This window comes from Salmo trutta, chromosome 7 (genome assembly GCF_901001165.1).
Source record: "Salmo trutta chromosome 7, fSalTru1.1, whole genome shotgun sequence".
Classification (NCBI taxonomy): Eukaryota; Metazoa; Chordata; class Actinopteri; order Salmoniformes; family Salmonidae; genus Salmo; species Salmo trutta.
In genome coordinates this window covers 8,472,869-8,499,894 of record NC_042963.1, presented here as the reverse complement: position 1 = coordinate 8,499,894, position 27,026 = coordinate 8,472,869, and the positions used below count along the sequence as shown (strand labels likewise).

Sequence of the window (27,026 nt, the reverse complement as noted above, 5' to 3'; positions counted from 1 at the left end):
GTGGCTAGTCTTCAGAGGTGTAGGGATAGCTAAGAGTCTGAAACCAAGGTATTTGGTGCAGTGACAGAGAGAGTCAGAGCATCTTATGTGTTAGTACCGCCACCATGCGTCGCACCAGGCATCGTTTGGGTCTGCTATTCATTGAGGCCTTGTTGACACTCTGGCTGTTACTCCCCATCCATCCATCAGGGTCTGATAGGAGAGGACCCCACTTACAAACCCACCCAACCTTTTCTCTCCAGTCCAGGACCCACCCTAATACACTGGGACTGGGAGGTAGACTAGACTACAGCACAGATACCACAGAGATAATAGAAACAAACAGTTGATACAGTACATTAGAGTCAGGGGAAGAAGTCTTTGATACACAGTGCGACTGCGCTCACAGAGCAGTAAACTCACCTTAGTCAGTACCACTATCACTGCTGCAGTCACAGGCTAGGGGGGAATCAGTTTGCTCTGATCTCACTCCTATTTGTCACTCCAAGTGACACGATCACAGCCTGGAATATCAGCTTTAAAGTTGGAGCTCAAGCAGGCACTCTCCCCGTGTTTCAATTAACTCAGTAAGAAGGGTAGTATTTCCCTCTCTCCTGGTCTAATACTCTACAGTCATTTAGACAGAGGCCTCTCAGCTCAGGCTTCTCAGCTCAGTGGCACCTCCACCATCAGGTCCCCTAAGCAAAAATGACAGCGACAGAGGGGACGAATGAACCACACACACAAGACACATAGAGACACAGACAAGTCCACGCACACCCATCTCTGTAAGGGTAATAGCAGCCGCTGTAGCACATTTCCATAAATTATCATGCCTGAGCAACGCAACACATCAAATGACATTTATGATCATAATAAAGCACAAAACGTAGCTCTTTGCATCAGCTGAAAATCATAACCCTGTAATTAACATGGAGAAAAGCAATTTATCTGCGCTTCAGTGAGGCCTTGCAGCGCAGTCTCTCTCTTCCTCTTGGCACGTTTGGGATTGTTTTAATTATCTCATGGAACCATGATTATGTGTCTTTAGCCTTCCCCCTCCACATATTTGGCACTCCATTACTTTGAATCTAAAATGAGAAACTAAAGTACACAACTGATTGGACTACAATCTGCCTTCACTCAACCCAGAAGGAAGAATATATCAGGAACACAAAGAGGAGAGAGAGGGAGTGTCACGACTTCCGCCGAAGTCGGTCCCTCTCCTTGTTCGGGCGGCGTTCAGCGGTCGACGTCACCGGCTTTCTAGCCATCGCTGATCCACTTTTCATTTTCCATTTGTTTTGTCTTTGTCTTACACACCTGGTTTCAATCCCCCAATTACTTGTTCATTATTTAACCTTCTGTAACCCCCATGTTTGTTTGTGAGTAATTGTTCGTTGTAAATCGGGCCGTTATTCTGGGCTCACTATATTATCTTGTATTTGTGTATTTTGAGTAAAGTGTCTACACCAGCTACAGCTGACAGAGCTGTTAGAAAGGATTCACCTGATAGTAAGAGATATGATCCCAGAGTAACAATGTGACAGTGTTCTTAAACAACAGCATAAGTATGATGCTGGGTAATACCAAGAGAACAGCAATACTTCTCCAGAACAGTCAACTGCACTTGAAACCTTTTAGAAGTTGCGGCTGTCTCAAAAGTCAAAGCACTTATCCTGGTTTCTCCCTTCGGTTGATGCCACACAACCTCCTACAAGAGTAATGGTTCTGCACCATGGTAAATCTGATTTGTAGGAAGCAGATATTTTGTGGTTTTTGAAAGGTCTCTATTCCTGTAACTCTGGGGTACGGCATGACCAGACTGTACGTTCCTCTAGGAACCCATCAGAGCCAGGTTCCATTAATTATAGCTGGCTGTAGATAGAACTATTGCATTATTAAACACAGCCATCCTCCCACTTATTCCTCTCTCACTATACCTCTCTCTCCTCATCCCTCTCTCTCATTACCAACCTCCACTTCACTCTCCATCCTCTCCCAAAACCTATGTTTCTATTCCTCCCTCCATCCAAGTCTACCCTTATCGCTCCTTTCTTTACCCTTCCCTCATTCATCGTAGGGAGTTTCCCTTAGCTGTCCATCTACTTACTCTAGTACTTATCCTAACCACCAGAACTCCCCCACTCATCTCATCCATAAAGAGAGCAGGGAAAATCAGAGGAGCAGGTTTCATATCTGATTTAATACACAAAAGGGCATGAGAAACACTCAAAGATCAAATCAAATCAAATGTATTAGTCACATGCGCCGAATACAACCTTACAGTGAAATGCTTACTTACGAGCCCCTAACCGACAGTGCAGTTTAAAAAATACGGATAAGAATAAGACATACAGGTAAGAAGTAATTAAAGAGCAGCAGTAAAGAATAACAATATATACAGGGGGGTGCCGGTACAGAGTCAATGTGTGGGGGTACCGGTTAGTTGACGTAGTATGTACATCTAGGTATAGTTAATTAAAGTGACTATGCATAGATGACAACAGAGAGTGGCAGTGGTGTGGAGATGGGGAGGGGAGGGGAGGGGGGCAATGCGAGTAGACTGGGTAGCCATTTGACTAGATGTTCAGGAGTCTTATGGCTTGGGGGTAAAAGCTGTTTAGAAGCTTCTTGGACCTAGACTTGGCACTCCGGTACCACTTGCCGTGTGGTAGCAGAGAGAAAAGTCTATGGCTAGGGTGGCTGGAGTATTTGACAATTTTTAGGGCCTTCGTCTGACACTGCCTGGTATAGAAGTCCTGGATGGCAAGGAAGCTTGGCCCCAGTGATGTACTGTGCCGTTCGCACTACCCTCTGTAGTGCCTTGCGGTTGAAGGCCGAGCAGTTGCCATACCAGGCAGTGATGCAACCAGTCAGGATGCTCTCGATGGTGTAGCTGTGAACCTTTTTGAGAATCTGAGGACCCATGCCAAATCTTTTCAGTCTCCTGAGGGGGAATAGGTTTTGTCGTGGCCGCTTCACGACTGTCTTGGTGTGCTTGGACCATGTTAGTTTGTTGGTGATGTGGACACCAAGGAACTTAAAGCTCTCAACCTGCTTCACTGCAGCCCCGTCGATGAGAATGGTGGCGTGTTCGGTCCTCTTTTTCCTGTGGTCCACAATAATCTCCTTTGTCTTGATCCCATCGAGGAAGAGGTTGATGTCCTGGCACCACACAGCCAGGTCTCTGACCTCCTCTATATAAGCTGTCTCGTTATTGTCGGTGATCAGGCCTACCACTGTTGTGTCATCGGCAAATGTAATGATGGTGTGGAGTCGCGCATGGCCGCGCAGTCATGAGTGAACAGAGAGTGCAGGAGGGGGGTGAGCATGCACCCCTGAGAGGCCCCTGTGTTGAGGATCAGCGTGGCGGATGTGTTGTTACCTACCCTTACCACCTAGGGGTGGCCCGTCAGAAAGTCCAGTATCCAGGTGCAGATGGAGGTGTTTAGTCCCAGGGTCCTTAGCTTATTGATGAGCTTTGATGGCACTATGGTGTTGAACGCTGAGCTGTAGTCAATGAATAGCATTCTCACATAGGTGTTAATTTTGTCCAGGTGGGAAAGGGCAGTGTGGAGTGCAATAGAGACTGCATCATCTGTGGATCTGTTGGGGCGGTATGCAAATTGGAGTGGGTCTAGGGTTTCTGGGATGATGGTGTTGATGTGAGCCATGACCAGACATGAGTGCTACGGGTCGGTAGTCATTTAGGCAGGTTACCTTAGTGTTCTTGGGCACAGGCACTATGGTTGTTTGCTTAAAACATTTTGGTATTACAGACTCGGACAGGGAGAGGTTGAAAATGTCAGTCAAGACACTTGCTAGTTTGTCAGCACATGCTTGCAGTACATGTCCTGGTAATCCATTTGGCCCTGCAGCCTTGTGAATGTTGACCTTTCTAAAGATCTTACTCACATCGGCTTCGGAGAGCGTGATCACACAGTCTTCCGGTACAGCTGGTGCTCTCATGCATGTTTCAGTGTTATTTGCCTTGAAGCGAGCATAGCAGTAGTTTAGCTCGTCCGGTAGGTTGGGGTGTGTATGTACGGTCACTGTGGGGACAACGTCATCGATGCACTTATTGATGAAGCCAATGACAGATGTGGTGTACTCCTCAATGCCATTGGAGGAATCCCAGAACATATTACAGTCTGTGCTAGCAAAGCAGTCCTGTAGCTTAGCATTTGCTTCATCTGACACTTTTTTATTGATCTAGTCACTGGTGCTTCCTGCTTTAATTTTTACTTGTTAGAAGGACTCAGGAGGATGGAATTATGGTCAGATTTGCCAAATGGAGGTTGAGGGAGTGCTTTGTATGCATCTCTGTGTGTGGAATATAGGTGGTCCAGAGTTCTTTTCCCTTTGGTTGCACATTTAACATGCTGATAAAAATTTGGTAAAAGTGATTTTAGTTTCCCTGCATTAAAGTCCCGACTACGAGGAGTGCCGCCTCTGGGTGAGCGTTTTCTTGTTTGCTTATGGTGGAATACAGCTCATTCAATGCTATCTTAGTGCCAGCCTCTGACTGTGGTGGTATGTAAACAGCTACAAAGAATATAGATGAAAACTCTCTCGGTAGGTTATGTGGTCTGCAGCTTATCATGAGAAACTCTACTTCAGGCAAGCAATAGCTCGAGACTTCCTTAGATATCATGCACCAGCTGTTGTTTACAAAAATACATAGACCGCCGCCCCTTGTCTTACCAGACACCGCTGTTCTATACTGCTGGGACATCGTATAACCAGACAGCTGTATGTTGGTATTGTCGTTGTTCAGCCATGACTCCGTGAGGCGTAAGATGTTACAGTTTTTAATGTCCCGTTGGTAGTTTAATCTTCCAAATAACTCATCCATTTTATTGTCCAAAGATTTGCTAGCAGAATTGAGGGGGGTGGGGGTTTATTCGATCGCCTCAGACTCTTCAGAAGGCAGCCAGCCCTCCGGCCTCTCTTTCTCCACCTCCTCTTCACGCAGATCACTGTGGTCGGGGCCTGTTCCAGAGAGAGCCATATATCCTTCTCCTAGGGCTCGTCAGAGTCATGAAAGAAGAAAAAGGATTCTGCTAGTCCGTCGTGAGTAATCGCAGTCCTGATGTCTAGAAGTTATTTTCGGACATAAGAGACGGTAGCGGCAACATTATGTACAAAAATAGTAAAAAAAAGAAGTTACAAACAACACAGATTAACAAACAAAAAAACACAATCGGCTGGGTAAAACTTCTGCCTTCTGCTCCGGCGCCATACTACATTTGGTAAGATAAAATGGCAAGATGCACCACTGAGACATCTGCACTATTATGACACTATCTTAAAGTTGACAATGTTCACCGTCTCAAAAAGGAACATGATGAAAACAAAGAATGGACAAGAACATGATGAAAGAAAGAATGATTAAAGAAAAGCCCTCTGAAGAATGCCACTGCAGGAGAACAACTCCAAAGGGCAATTAAATCCATGTCCCCATTACCCAGTTCTTCTTCTAAGACCACCCAAAAAGCACAAACTACATGCATTGTCCTGAGCTACAGTGTACTGGTACTATTTGCAGGTGCCTGAAGAATATGGGTAATTACTATCTACTCTTCAGCCATGATAAAACTGTGCGGGACTTTCCTGGAATAGTTCCAGGAAAGAGAGTTCCAAAGATGTCACTCCAGGTGGGCAGCCCTTCCTCTGGAGTGACAACAGTGTCATTAAGAATGTCCAGATGGTGTGAGAGCCACTGGAGCTGCAGCACATCAGCAGAATGCCTGGTAGCAGGTCCAGTACAGGGTGGTCTGTCATCCTGCAGCTGGCCTTCCTGTTTCACAGGTCTCAACTGGGTCAACATGTACAGGACCACAGACACACTGACACACATACAGGTCTCTGGGGGGTCTTTCTACGCAGTCCATTACATAATCCCATGTCTCTGAAGCTAACAAAAGCAGCACCACAGAAAGCAAACGGAGTGCCAATAGGATAACTATATCATAAGGTTATACAGTATCTGTCTGCCCTCGTGATGTGTCACGACAGACACATCTGAGTTTATTACAGAGCTTATTGCAAAGACTTGTACAGCTGTAGATTTGGCCCTGTTGACTAGTTCTAGTAGATCAGTGTGTGATGTGTCTCTCTCTCTCTGTGTGTGTGTGTGTCTGCGTTCGTGTGCTGACTGCATGGAGGGGGAGTCAGACTTAGCAGTGCTGAGGAGAGAGCGAGAGAGACATGTTATCACCCTGTCTGACCTTGTCAGATAAGGGCCTTTACGCTGCTCATACTCCTCTCCTTCACATGGTCTCTCCAACTACATCCACCTCTCTCTGCTCTCCATCTTCCTCCTCCTTCCTTAACGTCTCTTCATGCCTCTGCCTCTCACTCGCCTTCCACTCCTTTAAAGCCTCAGCACTTTTAATTTGATATGGCAAAAGAGAGGGGAACTTTTAAATTATGGATAAGTTGTTCTGTTTGAGACTCCGTTTGTACTTTCAAGGGAGGGAAAAACAAACCAACTATGTCTTTTAAAATGATATGGGTTAAGGGATAGGAGCTGGTCTGTCTATAAGGCAGAGGAGTTGGTTCTTTGCATGATTCCACTGGGGGCTGTCTGGGCTGCTTGGACTTCCTGTCAGTCTGGCTGGCATGCAGCTGGGGTGAATGTGATTAAGTTGATTCTTATAAACTCATTTCATCCAATAAATTGAACTTTAGGCAGAACTAAGCCAGGACTTTATGTGGGTCATATTAGGTGCAAATACGGTTATTATTCTGTAGTTTGTAATACGTATTATTGATTCAAAGTAAGTATTTAAAGTACATACTGATGATATTCAGTAAAGTGCAGACAAGATGCAAGCGAAGGTGCAGGCCGTACTGTATGTCAATACTCAAGTCAACAAAATGTACCTTCTTCCAGGAAATGTTTTCCTCAAAATCTCTAGAAAACAACCACACGAAAAACAGCACACACACATCAAACAAAACACCAAACTAAAAAGATCTGTGGAAAAGTTTGCCAGGAATGCAAGGGCATTCCCTCTCACTTCACTCCGCTATGTATCCCAGAATTCCAATGGTGTATCTATATTTGTGATGTTTCTGAGGAACCCTTTAAAGCAAGGCTCCCCTTACTCAGGGCCAACTCTACCTTACAAACAGCCTGGGGGACTAGAGAAAGAAGAGCATCAGATCAGAAAAAACATAAAAGAATGTCCAAAGCATACTATTTATTATGTTACCATAATATTTGCCAACCTGTCGATTCAGTTAGACTTGTATTGCATATTCACCCCTATAGAATACAGTATGACACTTCTTTAGATTCACAAATTCAATCAAATATATCATTGCCGTCTGATGAAAACCTCATATTTTCAGGAAATTGACAAAATGACCATATTTTTACCATTAACAAACATACAATTATGAAACTTCAGAAGCTATTTTCAATACATTTTCTTGGGAGTTATTGCTTTTAATAAATGTAAAAAAGTTACAATTTGCTAAGATGTTGTTTTCTTTCATCAGACAGTGACGATATACTATCTGATTTATACAAGTTAGAGAGGTAGAGCAGATGAACACTGACATAAACAATAAGTGTAGTATTATAGTTCTGTACTTTTATGGATCATGGCCGACGAAATTGGCTATTACATTTTTCCTAATTTCCCATGAGTGTTCATTACACAACACGTATAGCTTGTACAGCACTTACCTCTTCTAAGGAGTAAGATGGAGAAGCTCATCTTCCATTACTCACAGTATCAGACACAATATGACTCTAATGAATGCTGTTAGCCACATCAAAAAGCACTATTTATAGTTCCATTGGGTTCAGGTTGAATCTAATCAGCGTTAGCTAGTCTTGTGAACATCTTTTATCATAGCTGTTAATTACATCTTCAGAATTAGACTTCCTCCAAATCATCAAGGGAAGAACAAGAGTGAGGCACCGAGATCAATGGGAACCCTGTTCCTTCTGCATGCTTCTGTTCTTGTTCTAGCGCATATGGAACAACCTCCAGCAGGCTCAGTCTTTGAAAATAATCAGGGAATGTGATGGATCCACAATTAACATGGGTACAATGTAGGACTAATGAAAAAGAAAAATGGCTCTGAAGGCTGATCTTTAGTCTTTGCACATACGATCTGAATAGACATATTAGTAGTTCATCAGCCTTCTTTGATTATTTTACAAATTAGTCAACTTTCAGTCATTCCTGCTGCCTTCTCCCCATTTTTCTCTGTCACCACTCTCTATATACTCTTTTCCCATCTCCATCTCCAGCTCCCAACGTCTTCCCCTGTCCTCATTCTCCTCTGGCCTTAGGTTAAGGCTATGGCACTTCAAAATCCGTTTCACTGGCAAAAGGTGATCAAAAGACATATGAGAGCCAGAAAGAGAGATAGAGAGGGATGAATACAGAGTGAAACAGTTACAAGAGAGAGAGGAAGAGAGATAGAGAGGGATGAATACAGAGAGAAACAGATACAAGAGAGAGGAAGAGAGCGAGGTAGTAAGAAGCAGGCCACTTGTAAGATGACTATGCCATAGGTAAGTGCACTCTTAGAAAAAAGGGTTAAAAAGGGTTATTTGCAGAGGGATAGGGTTCTACCAAGAATTGTTTTGATCAGAACAACACTTTTTGGAAGACAAGTGTTCTTTGTAAGTCAAATGGTTCTAGCTAGGAACTTTAACATCCTAAGAACAGTTTTTGAAAGAAAGGGAAGAATTCAAAGAAGAATTCTTTGGAAGGCAAGAAGGGTTCTACATAGAACCATATTTAATATTTCCCAGCATGCTCTATTGCAGGGAGATCTTCTGAATTGTTTGTTTACCTGTAATACTGTATATGTGTTTTTGCATGTACATTGATTGGTTGATAAATGTTATGCTACACAAAGATAAATAACATACAGTTTTGTAAACTAATCCAATCTGTTAGTAATTGGATTTATTGCACCCGTTACTGAGATGGTTGTTCCATGGTGGAAATTACAAGATTATGTTATAATACTTTTATTGCATCAAATGGTTTTATGCAACAGAATAGAGGGTTCTTATAACTCTATTGTGTCTGTGTGAACTGAAAGTGGGCCTCTGGGAGATAACACTGGTAGGAGATTTACGATGTCTTTGGGGATACCGCATTCCAGAGCATGAGTTAATGGGGGAGATGGCTCCAGTATGGAATTGGGGGGCAAGACACTGGTCTCTACACAATGCTAACTGTTTGTACAGCAGATACTGTCTGCTGTGAATTCTAAGTATCTTCATACAAATCTTAACCTTGTGACCCATTCTAATCAATCAAATGTATTTATAATGCCTTTTCTACATCAGCTGATGTCACAAAGTGCTATACAGAAACCCAGCCTAAAACCCCAAACAGCAAGCAATGCAGATGTAGGACCATCTGCTGTGTGTCATGTAGACTGTAGGAGGATGGACTTTGCTATAAAATGCTGTGGCTCAAACCAACTCGTTGAGTTCTCAGTGAAAATAAACGCAGTTGACAGTGAGAGGACGTTTCTTTTTTTCTGAGTTTAGTAAGAACCATCCAAAGATAAAAGGGTTCTCGCTAGAACACTTTATAGATGGTTCTAGACAGAACCCTTCATGGAGGGTTCTATGTAAAACCATATAAAGAGGGTTCTTTGAAGAACCCTACACAGAGGGTTCTAGATAGAACCCTCTGCTCCTAGCACCAAAAAGGGTTCCCCTATGGAGTCAAACCAAAGAAATCTGTATGGTTCTACTTAGCACATTTATTTCTGTGTGCAGTTGCTGGAATACAGACTCTTCTATGGGCATGAATAAATCAAAATGACCTGTATAACAGGATCACAGGACACTCCCAAAGTCTGCACTAACATCCAGAACACACTCACCACACAGTACACATCAAATCCCTGAACCATTATATATGTGCATGGAAATGAGAGAAAAAGACAGGATTTAACTCAGGGATGAGAGAGAAGAAGTGGGGGACACATGTAATCCTATAGTGAATGAAATGATATTTAATACATTTAATTTGTTGGAAGGATGGCATAGAATAGAGAAAGACCAAGTACCAACGATATAGAACAGAGAGCGCAAATGAGGAGAGGGTATGATGGAGAGGTGAAATGTGGAAGAGGATCAGCTGCTTTTGAAAGATACTGAAAGAAAAGGGCATGAGTGCCTCAACTGAAGGAGGAAATAGAGGATAAATAAATACTGACTAAAAGGAGAGGAATTAATGGAGGAAAAGAGGGTCCAACAACATCAGAACTCTTCAGAAGAAATGAGGGGATGGAAAGAAGCATTACTGCTTGTTGGTCTTTTTCAACATTTAGGCCCATATCCAGAGTGACGTGTGCTCCATCTCCGGCCTCTAGGTCACCAGGCTGCTCATTATGGCGCACACCTGTCACCATCGTTACGCGCACCTGCACGTAGTCAGACTCACCTGGACTCCATCACTTCTTTGATTACCTTCCCTATATATGTCACTCCTTTTGATTCCTTCCCCAGGCGTCATTGTTTCTGTTTCATGTCTGTGCGTTGTTCGAGGTTCTTGGTTTGTATTATGTTACGTTTATTTATTAAAACACTCACTCCCTGAACTTGCTTCCCGACTCTCAGCGCACTCGTTACACATAGGGCAATACCAAAACCAGGACAGTGAAAATAATTCAAACCCAGAGTTTAGCAAAATCCTACTCAGGCGACATATAGTAAAGCCAACCTATTGCATTTGGCTGTAATACAGTGAGGAGGTTTTACTGCTCATAAACTAGAAGCAACAATAATCATATAGTAGCTGTAATGTCATCATCTGGTGCGTTTTATTTCAGGGGTCAATTATGGCCTGATATATTTACATAAAATTCTTTTAAATATTATGTAACGCCAACCATTCGCTAACTGGAGCATCACAAATTGAACACAAATCTGTGCTAAAAGCCCATAAAGCAATCACGACTTTCCCCTCTTGTAAAGCAAGAGAAGTTCACCTAATGGCTCTCCAGGGCTGCCAGGGAACGATTTGACTGTTACACACAGAAAAAAGTAATGGACCTCCTAGACAGACATTGTGAGAATGATTAGAGTGTTACACATAGTTAAAGTTAATGAGGCTCTAAAGTGGGCCAGGTATGATTTGACTGGGGTGAAAACAGTTGACCTGAACACACCTCTATAGTAATAGGCCACCCCGGTGGCAGAGGAATAATTTGAGTGTTTACAAAAAGTTGACAGCCAGACAGGCAGTTTTATGCGAAGGCGGTTGGCTGACATGTATAAGATGTCCATTAATAGTGTGTCTGGTGACAGACAGGGAGGGACAACTGAGGGATAGAGGGATGGAGAGAGGTGTGAGCCGGAACAGATGGAGAGATGTCTGGAAACCAAGAGGTGTGCTGTCATGGCTTCCGATTTGTTGTCTTTGTTAAATCACCTTGTCACACTAACATAGAGGAGCTCACTGTGAAGAATCTCTTTCTTTCAACACCATAGACAAACTCTGAAGGTGAGTGAGGATAAAGATTAAAAGGGTAAGAACAAATTCATTGTACATCATTGTTGTTTGTCAAACTAAGTTGAACCCTGATTGTCCCCCTTGACAACTTTCAATCAATAACTGTGAGGAACATCTGTGGAATCAACGCCTTATGAGATTTACTGCACATAAACAGACCTGCACACAGCTCATTGTTGTCAAGCTGACAGTCAATGTGGACCTCAATATCCATGAGATGACATTCAGGTTACAACCAAAGCCAGAACTTGAAGTGTAACCCTGGATGCTGCAGAATGTTTTGCCTGGCGGAAGTTGATGACCTCATCACTCACCTGATGCTCTGTGATTGGAGAACGTCTGGGTCGGTGGCGTTGAGTAAGGCCACAAAACTGCCCAGGGGGATGTTCTCCATCTTAGTGACCTGGAGGGGGTCGGGAAAGAAGACGGGCCCCTCGTTGACGTCCAGGACAGTGATGTGTACGGTGGCCGTAGAGCTGGAGCCGTAGCCCACATCTGGCACCAGGGGGTCCTCGTTCTCCACCTTGATCAGCAGCGTGTGGAACACTACACTCTCATAGTCCAGAGGCTGGGGGGGGGGGGGAGAGGAGAGAAGTGGAGGGAAGGAGGTGAGAAGAGAAAACATGTAAGGAACAGAAGGGAGACGATGGATGATAAGACCGGTAGGACAGCAACAAAGTGGTGAAGGGGAGAGAACATTTTTAAGAAAAAGTGGGAAAATGGAGGACAGCAGCAAACTGAGTAAAGAGGCAAACTGCAGTGTGTTAGAGAAAAAATATACAATGTTAGCAAGGTTACAGCTATTCTGTAGTCTTGTATCCTATATATATTGCTAAATTGTATGGATTTATTGGAATAATGAGAGCAGGATCTTTAGTGTGCAACCTGTATGTTCACATCTCCAGTGAATAGGCCAGATTGTGCAGTAATATCACCATCCACCCTGCCTGTTATAATTAAGTGATAATGCCCGAGAAGCCGGTGTTTGGAGGATATATTGGCACGGACAAAGTCGAGGGCCGGCAAACCATGCCAATATATCCTCCAAACACCGGCTTTGAGGGCATTATCACTTTTATACGGGTTACCAACATATTCAAATAATGATTGACATATTTTCATTAAAAGCACATTTTCATCCTTCCACAAGATATAGTCCCGACACAAATCTAGGGTTGCTAGAGAAGTGACCCAGTCATTCAGTCTTTTTGTTCTGTATCTATGGAAACGACCCAGTCGTTCGTTCTAAATGTTCCATTGCCATACTGGCTGGCAACGTTCTTATCCCTTGCTTGCTAGCTAGTCAACTACGGCTAACTTACAGTCACGTCAAAAAGTTCAGCCAGAATAACAGAAAAGTAGCTGCATTTGCATTTGTTTAAGCTTTTTTCTAGTGACATTTATTTAGATTCAACCATAACAATGAGCTAATGAGGTGCGATTTTGACTGGCATAGAGAATGTGCTCACTCGTCAGGACACTGTTGTTCAGAGGAGCTCGCCAACAACACAGCTACAGTAACACAATCATTTCAAACTGAAGCTGGAAAGACAGCAAATTAGCTGCAAATTTTACATTTCTTTGTATATATCCATAAAGATGATGCCAGCTGATTCATGATTTCGACCGGCTGAGAAATGCTGCCTGCTTTTCTGTCTCGTCCCGACTACCAACACCTTCATTACTATGGGACAGCTGGATATCTAATTTGAATATTGAAACAATGTTGCAAATGTCGGAGAGACAGAAAGCAAGGTTTATACAAATCTCCGCTGTTGAAATCTAAATATTAGTCTAAAAGAAATGTGAGATAATGTCTAGATGCTTTTTATAGTGGAGATCAAGTTTATACATTGCCTGGCTGGGTAGATGAGACAGTGGATTGCGCAGTCAGATGGAACAGAGTAAATAGGCATTTTAACATCATAGATGGTGGTAACTTGTGGAAGGGACACCGGCTGGAATGTGGTTTTAACCAATCAGCATTCAGGATTAGACCCACCCATTGTGTAATGATACCACAAACAATACCTGTTTTAGCTCATTCATCCTTAAGAGGATTTAGAGAGATAGGAGAGTTATTTGAGAGATAATTGAGAGAGATAATTGACCCTTTGCTAAGCCCCGCCCCCTATACTATTGCAACCTCGGTCAACATTTTCCAGGGAAGCCCAATTCCCCTTTCAAACCACTATAGCAGGGGAGTCAAACTCCTTTTCCCCCAGTGGCCACAATCGGTCTTCACAGACCGCACTTAAATATTAATATATTTCCTTGCCATCAAAATCTGCAACAATCCATTGCTTTTGGAATTTCTGATGATCCCTGAATGCATAGCTTTTTTTGCGATGACTGTTACCAAGCTGGACAGAATGAAGAGACTGTAAATGTAGGTCCATTATTTTCAATTGACCCCATCCATCTTTAGACATGTTGTACTTTTCTTAAATGTGGTTTTGTAATTGACAATAAAATTGCATTTGAAAAAGGTCAAGTTTTTTCTGTGAGCCAATAGGGTAACCAAGGTAACCATGGAATGTTGTCCCCCAAGGCGAGCAGGGCCGTGACATTATATCTAATACTAACTGAGAGTATTGTTTTTTATACAATCACAATGCTGTCAAAGTGTGTTCTTAAAGAGTCGATTGAATGTCCCGCACGTCACACGTGACGTCATTTTGAATTTTGATTAGCTCCCCGTGTGTTTATGCTAGAGACTTACCTGCAGATCAATATCCTCTTTATGCCGACATTAAGCTTTCTCCTATTCCATAACATGGGGCTTGTGAAAGCAGTGTTTTTCTACACATAGGAGGCTCTGAATGCACTGTGCATGAATTCAAAGCTACTAACCATTTTTGGAGCTAACAGTGCTCTCAAATTGTTTGCTGATGTCGACAGTAGATGAGAGAGTTATATTCCTAATATAGCCAATTTACAGTAGCTCGCCAATAGAGGGTGCCTACAGAAATTATTCACACCCCTTGACCTTTACCACATTTTGTTGTGTTACAGACTGAATTTAAAATTGATTAAATTGTCACTGGCATAACACACAATACCCCATAATGTCAAAGTGGAATTATGTTTTTTTTTAAATGTTCCACAAATGAATACAAAATTAATGAAACGCTAAAATGTCTTGAGTCAATAAGTATTCAACTGCTTTTTTATGACAAGCCTAAATAAATTCAGGAGTAAAAATGTCTCTTAACAAGTTACATAAGTTGCATGGACTCACTCTGTGTGCAGTAATAGTGTTTAACATGATTTTTGAATGAGTACCTCATCTCTGTACCCCACACATACAATTATCTGTAGGGTCCCTCAATAGAGCGGTGAATGTCAAACACAGATTCAACCACAAAGACCAGGGAGGTTTTACAGTGCCTCACAATGAAGGGCACCTATTAGTAGATAGGTACATTATTTCTAAAAAAGCAGACACTGAATATCCCTTTGAACATGGTGAAGATATTAATTACACTTTGGATGGTGTATCAATACACTCAGCTACAACAAAGATACTGGCGTCCTACCTAACTCAGTTGCCAGAGAGGAAGGAAATCGCTCAGGGATTTCACCATGATTCCAATAGTGACTTTAAAACAATTACAGAGTTTAATGGCTGTGATAGGACAAAACTGAGGATGGAACAACAACATTGTAGTTACTCCACAAACAAACCTACTCTGAACAAAAATATAAATGCAACATGTAAAGTGTTGGTCCCAATGTTCCATACTCACAAAATGTGTATTTCTCTTAAATGTTGAGCATACATTTATTTACATCCCTTTTAGTGGGCATTTCTCCTTTGGCAAGACAATCTATCCACCTGACAGGTGTGGAATTTCAAGAAGCTAAACAGCATGATCATTACACATGTGCACCTTGTGCTTGGGACAATAAAAGGCCACTCTAAAATGTGCAGTTTTATTACACAACACAATGCCACAGATGTCTCAAGTTTTGAGGGAGCATGCAATTGGCATACTGACTGCAGGAATGTCCACCAGAGCTGTTGCCAGAGAAATTATTAATTTCTTTACCATAAGCTGCCTCCAAAGTCGTTTTAGAGAATTTACGTCCAAACGTCCTCACAACAGCAGACCATGTGTATGTCATTGTGTGGGTGAGCGGTTTGGTGATGTCAACGTTGTGAACAGAATGCCCCATGGTGGCGGTAGGGTTATGGTATTGGCAGACATGAGCTACGGACAACGAACACAATTTAAATGTATCGATGGCAATTTGAATGCACAGAGATACCATGTCAAGATCCTGAGGCCCATTGTCGTACCATTCATCCTCCGCCATCACCTCATGTTTCAGCATGATAATGCATGGCCCCATGTCGCAAGGAGCTGTACACAATTCCTGGAAGCTGAAAATGTCCCAGTTCTTCCATGGGCTACATACTTACCAGACATGTCACCCACTGAACATGTTTGGGATGCTCTGGATTGACGTGTACAACAGCATGTTCCAGTTCCTGTCAATATCCAGCAACTTTGCACAGACATTGAAGAGGAGTGGGACAACTTTCCACAGTCCACAATCAACAGCCTAATCAACTCTATGCAAAGGAAATGTGTCACGCTGCATAGTGAAAATGGTGGTAACACCAGATACTGACTGGGTTTCTGATCCACACCCCTACCTTTTTTGTATATGTATATCTGTATTCACAGTCATGTGAAATCCATAGACAACGGCCAAATAAATGTATTTCAATTGACTGATTTCCTTATATGAACTGTAACTCTATAAAATCGTTGAAATTGTTGCATGTTGTGTTTATATTTTTGTTCAGTATAATTAACAGAGTGAAAAGAAGGACACCTGTACAGAATAAAAATATTCCAAAACATGCATCCTGTTTGCAACAAGGCAATAAAGTAATACTGCAAAAATGTTGCAAAGTGATTCACTTTTTGTCCTGAATAGAAAGTGTTATCTTTGGGGCAAATCCAATACAACACATTACTGAGTACCACTCTCTATATTTTCAAGCATAGTGGTGGCTGCATCATGTCATGGGTAGGCTTGTAAATCTTTAAGGACTGTGGATTTTTCAGGATAAAATGGAGCTAAGCACAGGCAAAATTCCAGAGGAAAACCTGGTTCAGTCTGCTTAAACCTATAACACAAGGCCAAATGTACACTGGAGTTGCTTATCAAGAAGACAGTGAATGTTCCTGAGAGGCTGAGTTACAGTTTTGACCTAAATGTAATTGAAAATCTATGGCAAGACCGGATAATTGTTGCCAAGCAATGATCAACAACCAATTTGACAGATGTTGAAGAATTTTGAAAAGAATAATGGGCAAATGTTGCAGAGACTTACCCAGAAAGAATCAACTGCTGTAATCAGTGCCAAATGTGAATCTAACACGGTGTGAATACTTATGTAAATGAGATATTTCTTCATTTCATTTTCAATAAATTTGCAAACATTTCTAAAAACATGTTTTCACTTTGTCATTATGGGTTACTGTTTGTACATGGGTGAGAGAAAATGTTTTGTGTAATCCATTTTGAATTCAGGCTGCAACACAATAAAATGTGGAATAAGTCAAGGGCTGAATATGAATACTTTCTGAAGGCACTATACATTTTGAGAAAACTAATCCTAACTAACTAGCAATGTTTTCAAAGAGAGCTAGCTAACCAGCTAGCTATCAAGCAATGCAACAATAGTATAATTTCAGAATCTAAAAAGACTTCAACGGGCACTGTATTTCAGGTGTCATAGTATTTAGGGTGTTCACTCAACGCTCTAGAATGTAGGGAAAAATAAATGTTAATAAATGAATGTCAAAATGTAGTTCTTTGCACTATGTCATTGTAAATCACATACAATTATTCATTAGTTTATTCTCTACAATATTACAACCTATATTATAACTATAATCTAATACTTGTACTTAACGGTGTTGATGAAATAAGAACGCTAGTTTGTTGTGACCGTTGCTAGTTCAGACTGTGCCGCTCTTGGTTGTAGCTCTCCCATTTTCGGCATTGGGAGGTGTTACCGCACTTTGGACCAATCAAAATCAACATGATACACTCGTCATTTTCATCTCCAGATCCTTGGCTTTCTATGGCTACATTGGCGATCAATCTAAGTTGAGTGGGGCAAAGGGAAAGACTCAGAAATAAACCATGAAAACTGGAACAGTTTGCTTTCATGAACGGTAGATATTGAAATTCAGTCTGTTAGCTTTGTAAATATATATATATATATATATATATATATATATATATATATATATATATAAAGGCCCAATTTCGATTTTGATTTCATTTAGAAAAAGCCCATGTTATCACACACTAACCTGCAGCCACTAGCTAACCCGAATCATGCTAAATTCTCAGAGTAAATAGTCTAACATTTTAACCATATGTGGTAGAGACAGGGTTTGGACTATTGTTTTTCTGATGCAATTCTCTATTGAACGGACATTTATAAACCTTGAATGAAAGAACAACTTTACGGGTGAACATCCTACATAGTTGTGAGTGCCCCTGTTGCACTGTTATTTAGCCATTTAAATCATGTATTTTTTTAATGAAAAGTCTCAGTTTTTCCATTTCTCTCATCAGATCTATGGGTTTTAAACATAAGCTTATCCGAGGTGTTGGACTCGACGACAGTTGCTATCCACAGGAGCACTGGAATTGGTTGCCCAAAATTCTGGGGCAGGGCTTAGCGAAGGGTCAGTTGAGAGAACCTTAGGGCCCTGTGGTTACCTTGACAACAGAGAGCATGCCCTCGTTGTTGTCGGGGTTGGTTTGGATTTCGAAGTTCTGAGTGGGGTCACCGTTGATGATGGAGTAAATGGCTCGCCACGCTCCCGTCGCCGGGTCATCTCTGTCATCCACCGTCAGGTTGACCGCCACACCTGTGGAGCCCTCGTCCACGTTGGCCTGGAACTGGAGGGACAGACAGAGACAGAGGGACGAGACTGGTCAACACTTGTGTCATTATAGAGGTATCGAACTGGACACATAGACATTACTGGTTATCACACATTTATTATAAACAGGTGGTTTCTATTCAATGGCCTGGAACAAGATACACAGACATTACTGGTCAACACACATACAGATAGCAGACGTGCGTTCCACAAGGGAAATAGTTTGCAAACGTAAGCTAAAGTTAACTAAGACATTCCATTTATTTTGTGTTAGCTGCTTGTGGGTTCACCGTAACATTTTGGAATGTTCATTCAAATCGTTCAACAAATTGTTACTTACTGTAGTAACATGTTCACCCTTTCAGTTGGACAGTGGTATAACCTTGATTTTAGGTGAAAAAATAAGGGATTGTATCATTATTATCATCATCATCACCTCAGTGGACTTGGGACTGACAAGTGAGGGATAGAGTATGGTGTTTCTCAAGGTAGGTTGCCCAGTCTGAATCCCGATCCTCTTGAAGTGACTCACATCTAGAGGCTATTAAAAGCATAACGTTTTATCTCACTTACATCATTTACATCTCTCAAGTGCTATTGAATCCAGTGTCAAACTCCTCTCTCTCCTCTCTCTGGAGCGGGTCAAGAGCTTCAAGTGTCCACATCACTAAGGCTCTATCATGGTCCACACACACCAACACAGTTGTGAAGAGGGCATGACAATACCTCTTCACCCTCAGGAGGCTGAAAAGACTTGGAATGGGCCCTCAGATCCTCAAAAAGTTGCACAGCTGCACCATTGAGAGCATCTTGACTGGCTGCATCACTGCTTGGTATGGCAACTGCTTGGCATCCGGCTGCAAGGCGTTACAGAGGGTAGTGCGTACGGCCCAGTACATGATTGGGGCCGAGCTCCATGCCGTCCAGGACCTCTATACCAGGCGGTGATAGAGGAAGGCCCTAAAAATGTTCAAATACTCCAGTCACCCAGGTCATAGACTGTTCTCCAACAGGACCCTGAACAGCTTCTACTCCCAAGTCATTAGACTGATAAATAGTTTGTTAAATCGTTAACCAAATAGCTACCTGGAGTATCTGCATTGACCTTTTTTGCATTGACTTTTTTGACTCAGAGTATATGTGGTCAGGGGGCAATGACACTGTGTCCCAAATTAAAATTAGAATTAGAAAACTTTATTGTCCACTCAATTTGAAAATGTATCTTTGGCTTCACCACATAAAAACTGACATTAATACAACATCATGAGCACATCATTCTCAAGATAAATAAATCATACAAAATACAAAGTGCTACAGTGCCAGTGAAGTTCACCGAGTGTACAGAAAACCAAGAACACCGGCTCTTTCCATGACATAGACTGACCAAGTGAAAGCTACAATATGATCCCTTATTTATGTCACTTGTTAAATCCACTTCAACCATGTAGAAGAAGGCAGGTTAAAGAAGATTTTTTAAGCCTTCAGACAATTGAGACATGGATTGTGAATCTGTGCCATTCAGAGGGTGAATGGGCAAGACAAAATATTTAAGTGCCTTTGAAAGGGGTATAGTAGTAGGTGCCAGGCACACTGGTTTGTGTCAAGAACTGCAATGCTGCTGGGTTTTTCACGCTCAACAGTTTCCCATGTGTATCAAGAATGGTCCACCACCCAAAGGACATCCAGCCAACTTGACACAACTGTGGAAAGCATTGTAGTCAACATGGGCCAGCATCCCTGTGGAATGCTTTTAACACCTTTAACAACTCAATATTAGGAAGGTGTCCTTAATGTTTTGTACACTCAGTGTATGTTGTGACATTGGTGTAAAACCATAATCATCACCAAGTGATCCCTACCTTATTCCCTTTATAGTGCACTACTTTTGACCAGGGTACATAGGGTGCCATTTGGGATGCAGACTGTCTGTCTGTGAATGTCAGGTTAAGCAGTCTGAGGGCTGCACTGAGGCTGTCCGGAGTGAAGCAGCACTGAGGCTGTCCGGGGTGAAGCAGCACTGAGGCTGTCAGGAGAGAAGCAGCACTGAGGCTATCAGGGGAGAAGCAGAACTGAGGCTGTCCGGAGTGAAGCAGCACTGAGGCTGTCAGGGGAGAAGCAGCACTGAGGCTGTCCGGAGTGAAGCAGCACTCAGGCTGTCAGGGGAGAAGCAGCACTCAGGCTGTCTGGGGTGAAACAGCACTGAGTCTATCTGGAGTGAAGCAGCAGAAGCAATATTTTTTTTAATAGGTAAGTCAGCGGGACTCAAGCAAAAAACAAGTTTGTGTGGAAAGAAAGAAATACAGATGTGCATGCATGCAAGTGAGCTCTATCCTATGCCCTTCCCACAGAATCTCCATTTGTTTCTCATTGTCACACCTACCCTATTGTTGTAGAGAATCCTTAATCAGATTCATATCAGGAATGTATTCTGCTTGGCAGCCACTTTGTTGTAGTGTGCATTGTGAAGCAGAGGAATACTCTAGGAGCCTTAATGCATCTAGCCGAAAGCAATTCCCTCTCTCTCTGTCAGGACCATTATTGTATCACAGTTTACAGAGTAATCTATCAGGCACACAACGCCCTGTTTAAGGACAGTGCTGTATTCCAGATGATGGTGTGTTCTGTCAGGATGGTATTTTGGGTCACAGATTACCGCTTGCTTTTCCCAACACCATGCATTGGTTGTTGGAACAGAGCCCTTTCAAAAACAAACTTTATACAACTCAGTCATTTAGGCTACAGAGGACGGAAGCAAAATGTTCTTCTAAAGGAGAGAAAGAAAGAAAAAGAAACAGAGAAAAAGAGGGAAAGAAAAATATACCTGGGTTAACACAGCTAGTTTACAAACCTAACCCCACTCTGATGTTAAACCTCAAACGGCATCCTCAATGGGAGGGAACATGGCCTGTTGCTAAGCACCATGACATCCTGTTCTATGGCTGCTTTCCCCCTGTGATTACAACAGTTACACACTACTTACACGCTGATTAGCAGGATAGCAGGCTGCTGTAGCTGCAGACCAGACCCCAGCCTCCCTCCCTCCCTGAGAACCCCTGTGGATCGTAGCGCTGCGGCTGTGCGGCGCACCGCGGAGAGGGAACATTCCCGTTCCACAGGCATAAGACAACCCACAAAAGCCATTACCACAGACAGAGCACGGAATCAGGGATGTCCCACTGATCAGGGATCCCTGAAGAATTCTAATAATGAGCTGCCTTGAATATTCTTCTGCTTAAATAGTGTGGTGATTTTGTTGCAGGAGTAAATGGATAGCCACACTTCTCCAGTGATACTTTGAAACGGCCTCTACGAATAGTAAAGAGGTTTTTGGGATCCTTTTTCAAGGTGCATTGAAAGCTTTGAGGAGGACAAATTGTTAAAAGCACGCACGCACACACACACACACACACACACACACACACACACAGAAAGATCACTGGCCATTCGGGTTTCATTTAATCATCTCAAGCAGCCATGCGGTCAGAAGGATGTATTCAATCTCTGTCGCCCGTTACCACTGAGCCCCTGCCCTGCTACTGATAAGACCCCAATACCTCTGAGTGCACAAAGTAACCAGCGGTGTGAGAGGATGGGGGAAATAACCACTAACTCAGACTGGCCCTGGTGTGTCATACACACACAGACAGAGTGTGTGTGTGCACGCGCGTGAGCGTGACCCTGGGTTCTTGTTTTGTGTTCTTGTGGTGTGTGTGTGTGTTCTTGTGTATATCGGAGAGAGAGACAAACAGACCCAGAGCCAGCCCCAGAACCAATTAAAGAGCAAGGGAGCTCTGTTAACACACAGTGAAGGGATGACCAGGTCAGTAGAGGCCAAACCAGGGCAGTTCAGTGCAGGCCAGAGGAGAAACACACACACCCTCTGATTTAACTTAGCTGCCTGCTAGGGATTAGAGCCATACATTCACCAGCTGTCCTATTGGGACTCATATCAGCTGACTGGATGATCCCATTGAGTTGACCTGCTGATAACAGTTTGACAGCTCTTTAATGTGGTGAACTCTAGCGCTACCCATTTCATATGATATGAGCCCATCACAATAACAATGTCCCCTCGCCTGTAACCTGACACAACTGTAGTTCAACAGACCATCAACAGGTGAAGGAGGGAGGAAGCAGCCACTCTGACAACCACCCACTGAGCAAAAACTGGCTGAATCGACGTTGTTTCCACGTCATCGCAACAAAGAAAATCAATGTGAGGACGTTGAATCAATGTGGAAAACTGATTGGATTTGAAAAAAGGAATCAACGTAAGAGAATTTAGTATTTTTTCCACCCAAATTTTTACCTCAATCTAATGACATTTGTTTCACGTTGAATTCACGTTAGTTGCCAACTCAAATCAATTTTTTTTCAAAACTAAATGTTGAACTGATGTCTGTGTCCAGTGGGCAGAGATTGTCTTTAGGGCCATCATACAATGCATACTTCTTGTTTACTATGATAATGGCCTGGCATATCTCTCTGTGCATTTCCCACTTGTTGCTGACAATGCATATTGATCTAATATGGGGATATAATGGGAGCAGGGGGTCAATATCAAACCTCATTAACACCACTTTGGAAATTACTTCCTATTTCTTTCCAACTTTTCCAATCATTCTATGCCAGCTGGCACTATGAGCCTGTTGGAAGCCAACGACCCTGAATTTATTGCCTTTGTTGAGATATCCACTCTATGTGCTGTCAATGACCACTGCCTGTCTGTCTGTCCCTGGCCTTTCTCTCCACATGTGAATAGGATATGGCAATTGGCTGCTCAGCCTGCATTAACGTTAAGTGGAGTGAAGAGGAGAAAGAAAATCTCTCTCTCTCTCTCGCTCTCTGCTCACAGTGATAAAAAACTGTACCGTCACACACTCATCATACTCATCTTTTTACACCTCCACCACCCCTCCTACTCGGCAGCCCACCATCCCCCATCATCTGACAGACTACAGAAAAGAGAGATAAACTTACAGTGATCCCGGACAGTCAGACAGAATGGCTTATGAATTTAAATGTGGTTTGATTTGGTTGGTCTGACAGAGAGACAGCCATGCGGGGAGAGAGTACAGCAGAGCAGCTGTTCATTTGTCCTAATGGATAGTGCTTTGTGACATCTCTGTGGCACCATAGATTGAGCTGACAGCAAACACACAGTGCCATGTCACTTTAGTCCCTGAGGAGACAACAATATTCCCCTAAGGAGCTGTGACATCACAGCAGAGGTGCAGACTCTTAAAGGTACAGTACGTCTTTCAACACAGTGTTGTTCTTTCTCTTTCTGCCTGCCTGCTGGCAGAAAGACCTGACCTGACTTCACAAAAACAATTGAAAAGCCCCCAAAGAAAGATCCTATGCTTGAACTTGTCTCCTTATTACTCTAGTTTGATACATTACTTTTGATAGGATGATTAATTTGAACAGTGCATGCTTCTTATTCACATCTGGGTAGCTAGCAGTACTTCGAGAGGAAATATTCTCCTACATGCTAAAATATCATTACTCCCAGGCGCAAAATAAAAATCGTATACATCTTTCAGCAGTTCTCTCTCTTACCCAGTCAGCTTGCTTTTGAAAGCTGCTTATATCATCTGATTGATGTGCGTCCTTCAGACTGAATGAACACCTAAAATAGTATGTGCGCAGACTCATTCACACGTGCGCACACACACGCATACACACACACACACACACACACACACACACCCTCTCTCTCTCCTACATACATGGGCCAAGGAAGTTAATGAGCATACCTGCACTATTATTACATTTGAAGAGCTCCAGCTCAAGCTGTTCCCATAGATACACTTCAGCTGAACATATGGTACATAAAACTGCCATTGCCTTTCAAATGTGATTAAGTTAACACAGTTAAATTGGCTCTGGCCCTTGCATTTATCTAGAGAGTGAAATAACATCTATTCTCAACGACACTGCATCATATACTGTAGCCAAACAGCAAACATTTACAAGCTGTACTTTATACTCTGAACAATATACCTGCTTTAGATGTACTGCTCTATAATAATCTATCCTCCCTCTTAACACCACTGACTCCCAACCACCCCTACAGCCAAAAACACACCGCACACATACAGTACCAGTCAAAAGTTTGGACACACCTACTCATTCAAGGGTTTTTCTTTTTTTTTCTACATTGTAGAATAATAGTGAAGACATCAAAACTATGAAATAACACATATGGAATCATGTAGTAACCAATTTTTTTTTAAACAAAATGCATTTTAAATGTTAGATTCTTCAAAGTAGCCACCCTTTGCCTTGATGACAGCTTTGCAAACTCTTGGCATTCTCTCAACAAGCTTCATGAGTCACCTGGAATGCATTTCAATTAACAGGTGTGCCTTGTTGAAAGTTCATTTGTGGACTTTCTTTCCTTCTTAATGCATTTGACCCAATCAGTTGTGTGGTGACAAGGTAGGCATGGTATACAGAAGATAGCCTATCTGGAATTTTCCAAGCTGTTTAAAGGCACAGTGAACTTAGTGTATGTTAACTTTAGACCCACTGGAATTGTGATATTGTGAAATAATCTGTCTGTAAACAATTGTTGGAAAAGTTACAAGTGTCATGCACAAAGTAGATGTCCTAACCGACTTGCCAAAACTATAGTTTGTTAACAAGAAATTTGTGGAGTGGTTGAAAAACGAGTTTTAATGACTCCAACCTAAGTGTATGAAAACTTCGGACTTCAACTGTATGACCATGTTTTACAGTTTTGTCATTCAATTTTTTATTTTAAAATCATCTTATTTGATTATTTTATACATTTGACATGTGATATGGTCACACAGAGGGCCAGAGATAATTACAGACATCTGTGATAATGAGAAGTACCCAAAAAGGCCATCTGATAAATTCCAAAGATACTTAAAAGTTACCAAAATTCTGGTAGTTTAGAAAGTTTCCAGTAATATACTTTCCCTTTGCAACTCAAAACCAATTAAGTCATGTAGTGAAAACAGATGTTACTTCTATAAAACATCTACAGTAAAGGCACTTAAAAGGTCAGTTTGTTGCCTTCTAAAGGCAATGGTGGAAAAAGTACCCAATTGTCATACCTGAGTATAAGTAAAGATACCTTAATAGAAAATTACTAAAAGTGAAAGTCACCCAGTCAAATACTACTTCAGTGAAAGTCTAAAAGTATTTGGTTTAAAATATACTTAATTTATACTTTTACTTTTGATACTTATTTCAAATTCCTTATATTAAGCAAAGCAGTTAGCACAATTGTTCGTGTTTTTTAAATTTACGGCTAGCCAGGGGCACACTCCAACATTCAGAAACAAAGCATGTGTGTTTAGTGAGTCGCCAGATCAGAGGCAGTAGGGGTGACCAGGGATGTTCCCTTGATAAGCGTATGAATTGGACCATTTCTGTCCTGCTAAGCATTCAAAATGTAACGAGTACTTTTGGGTGTCGAGAAAAATTTATGGAGTAAAAAGTACAATATTTTCTTAAGGAATGTAGTGAAGGAAAAGTAGTCAAAAATATAAATAGTAAAGTACAGGTACCCTAAAAATGACTTAAGTAGTACTTTAAAGTATTTTTACTTAAGTACTTTACACCACTGCTAGAAAGTCATGTCTAGTGAAAGAGCGTGTCAACAGTTCCTGGGGACTGGGGCTAAAATGCAGCCTTTCTACTCTCCCTTCACTTCAAATCAAATCCATTTTATTTGTCACATGCGACAAATACAACAGGTGTAGACTTTACTGTGAAATGCTTACTTACGAGCCCTTTCCCATCAATGCAGAGTTAAAAAGTAAGAAAATTAGCAAAGAAAAATATAAAATAATAATACAGTAACTATATTGTATAAATGGAGTAGTTTTGCAGAGTCAATGTGCAGGGGTACAAGGTAGTTGAGGTAATATGTACATGTAGGTAGGGATAAAAGTGACTAGGCAATAAGGATAGATAAACAGAGTAGCACTAGGTTGTGTAAAGAGTGTGAAAGTCAGTGTATGTGTGAGTGTGTGAGTGTGGTGTCAATATGCGTGTGTGTGTGTGTGTGTGTGTGTGTGTGTGTGTGTGTGTGTGTGATAGCGTCAGTGCAAGAGAGTCAGTGCAAAAAAGGGTCAAGGCAAATAGTCTGGGTAGCCATTTGATTAACTGTTCAGCAGTCTTATGGTTTGGGGGTAGAAGCTGTTCAGGGGCCTTTTGATCACAGACTTGGTGCTCCAGTACTTGCCGTGCAATAGCAGTGTGAACAGTCTATGGCTTGGGTGGCTGGGGTCTTTGACAATTTTCCGAGCCTTCCTCTGACACCGCCTGGTATAGAGGTCCTGGATGGCAGGGAGATCGGCCGCAGTGATGTACTGGGCCGTCCGCACCACCCTCTGTAGCACCTTGTCGCCAGATGCCAAGCAGTTACCATACCAAGCGGTGATGCAGCCAGTCAAGAGATGGCGCTGCAGTAGACTTGAAACTTCATCTGAGATGAGGCCAGCATGACGAGCTAGGCTCAGGTCCTTCTCCTTTCTTTCCTCTCCTTTTTTACATATGTACTTTACACCACTGGCTACAGTTTGCCTCCATGTAGTGTAAAAGTGCTCAGTGGGAATGCCCTTAAGAGCTC

The 27,026-nt window shown here is 42.2% G+C and overlaps 1 protein-coding gene across 3 annotated transcripts in view; it reads right to left on the bottom strand.

The window, feature by feature from the left end:
* cdh13 (cadherin 13, H-cadherin (heart)) overlaps nt 1–27,026 on the bottom strand; it is a 493,352-nt gene that overhangs the window by 85,609 nt on the left and 380,717 nt on the right. For all 3 annotated transcript variants that reach the window (XM_029757800.1, XM_029757798.1, XM_029757799.1), the window contains 2 exons: nt 18,249–18,431; nt 11,807–12,060 (listed from right to left, as the gene is read on the bottom strand). In XM_029757800.1, the coding sequence (XP_029613660.1) occupies nt 11,807–12,060; nt 18,249–18,431 (437 nt within the window). The remainder of the gene's footprint in view (nt 1–11,806; nt 12,061–18,248; nt 18,432–27,026) is intronic.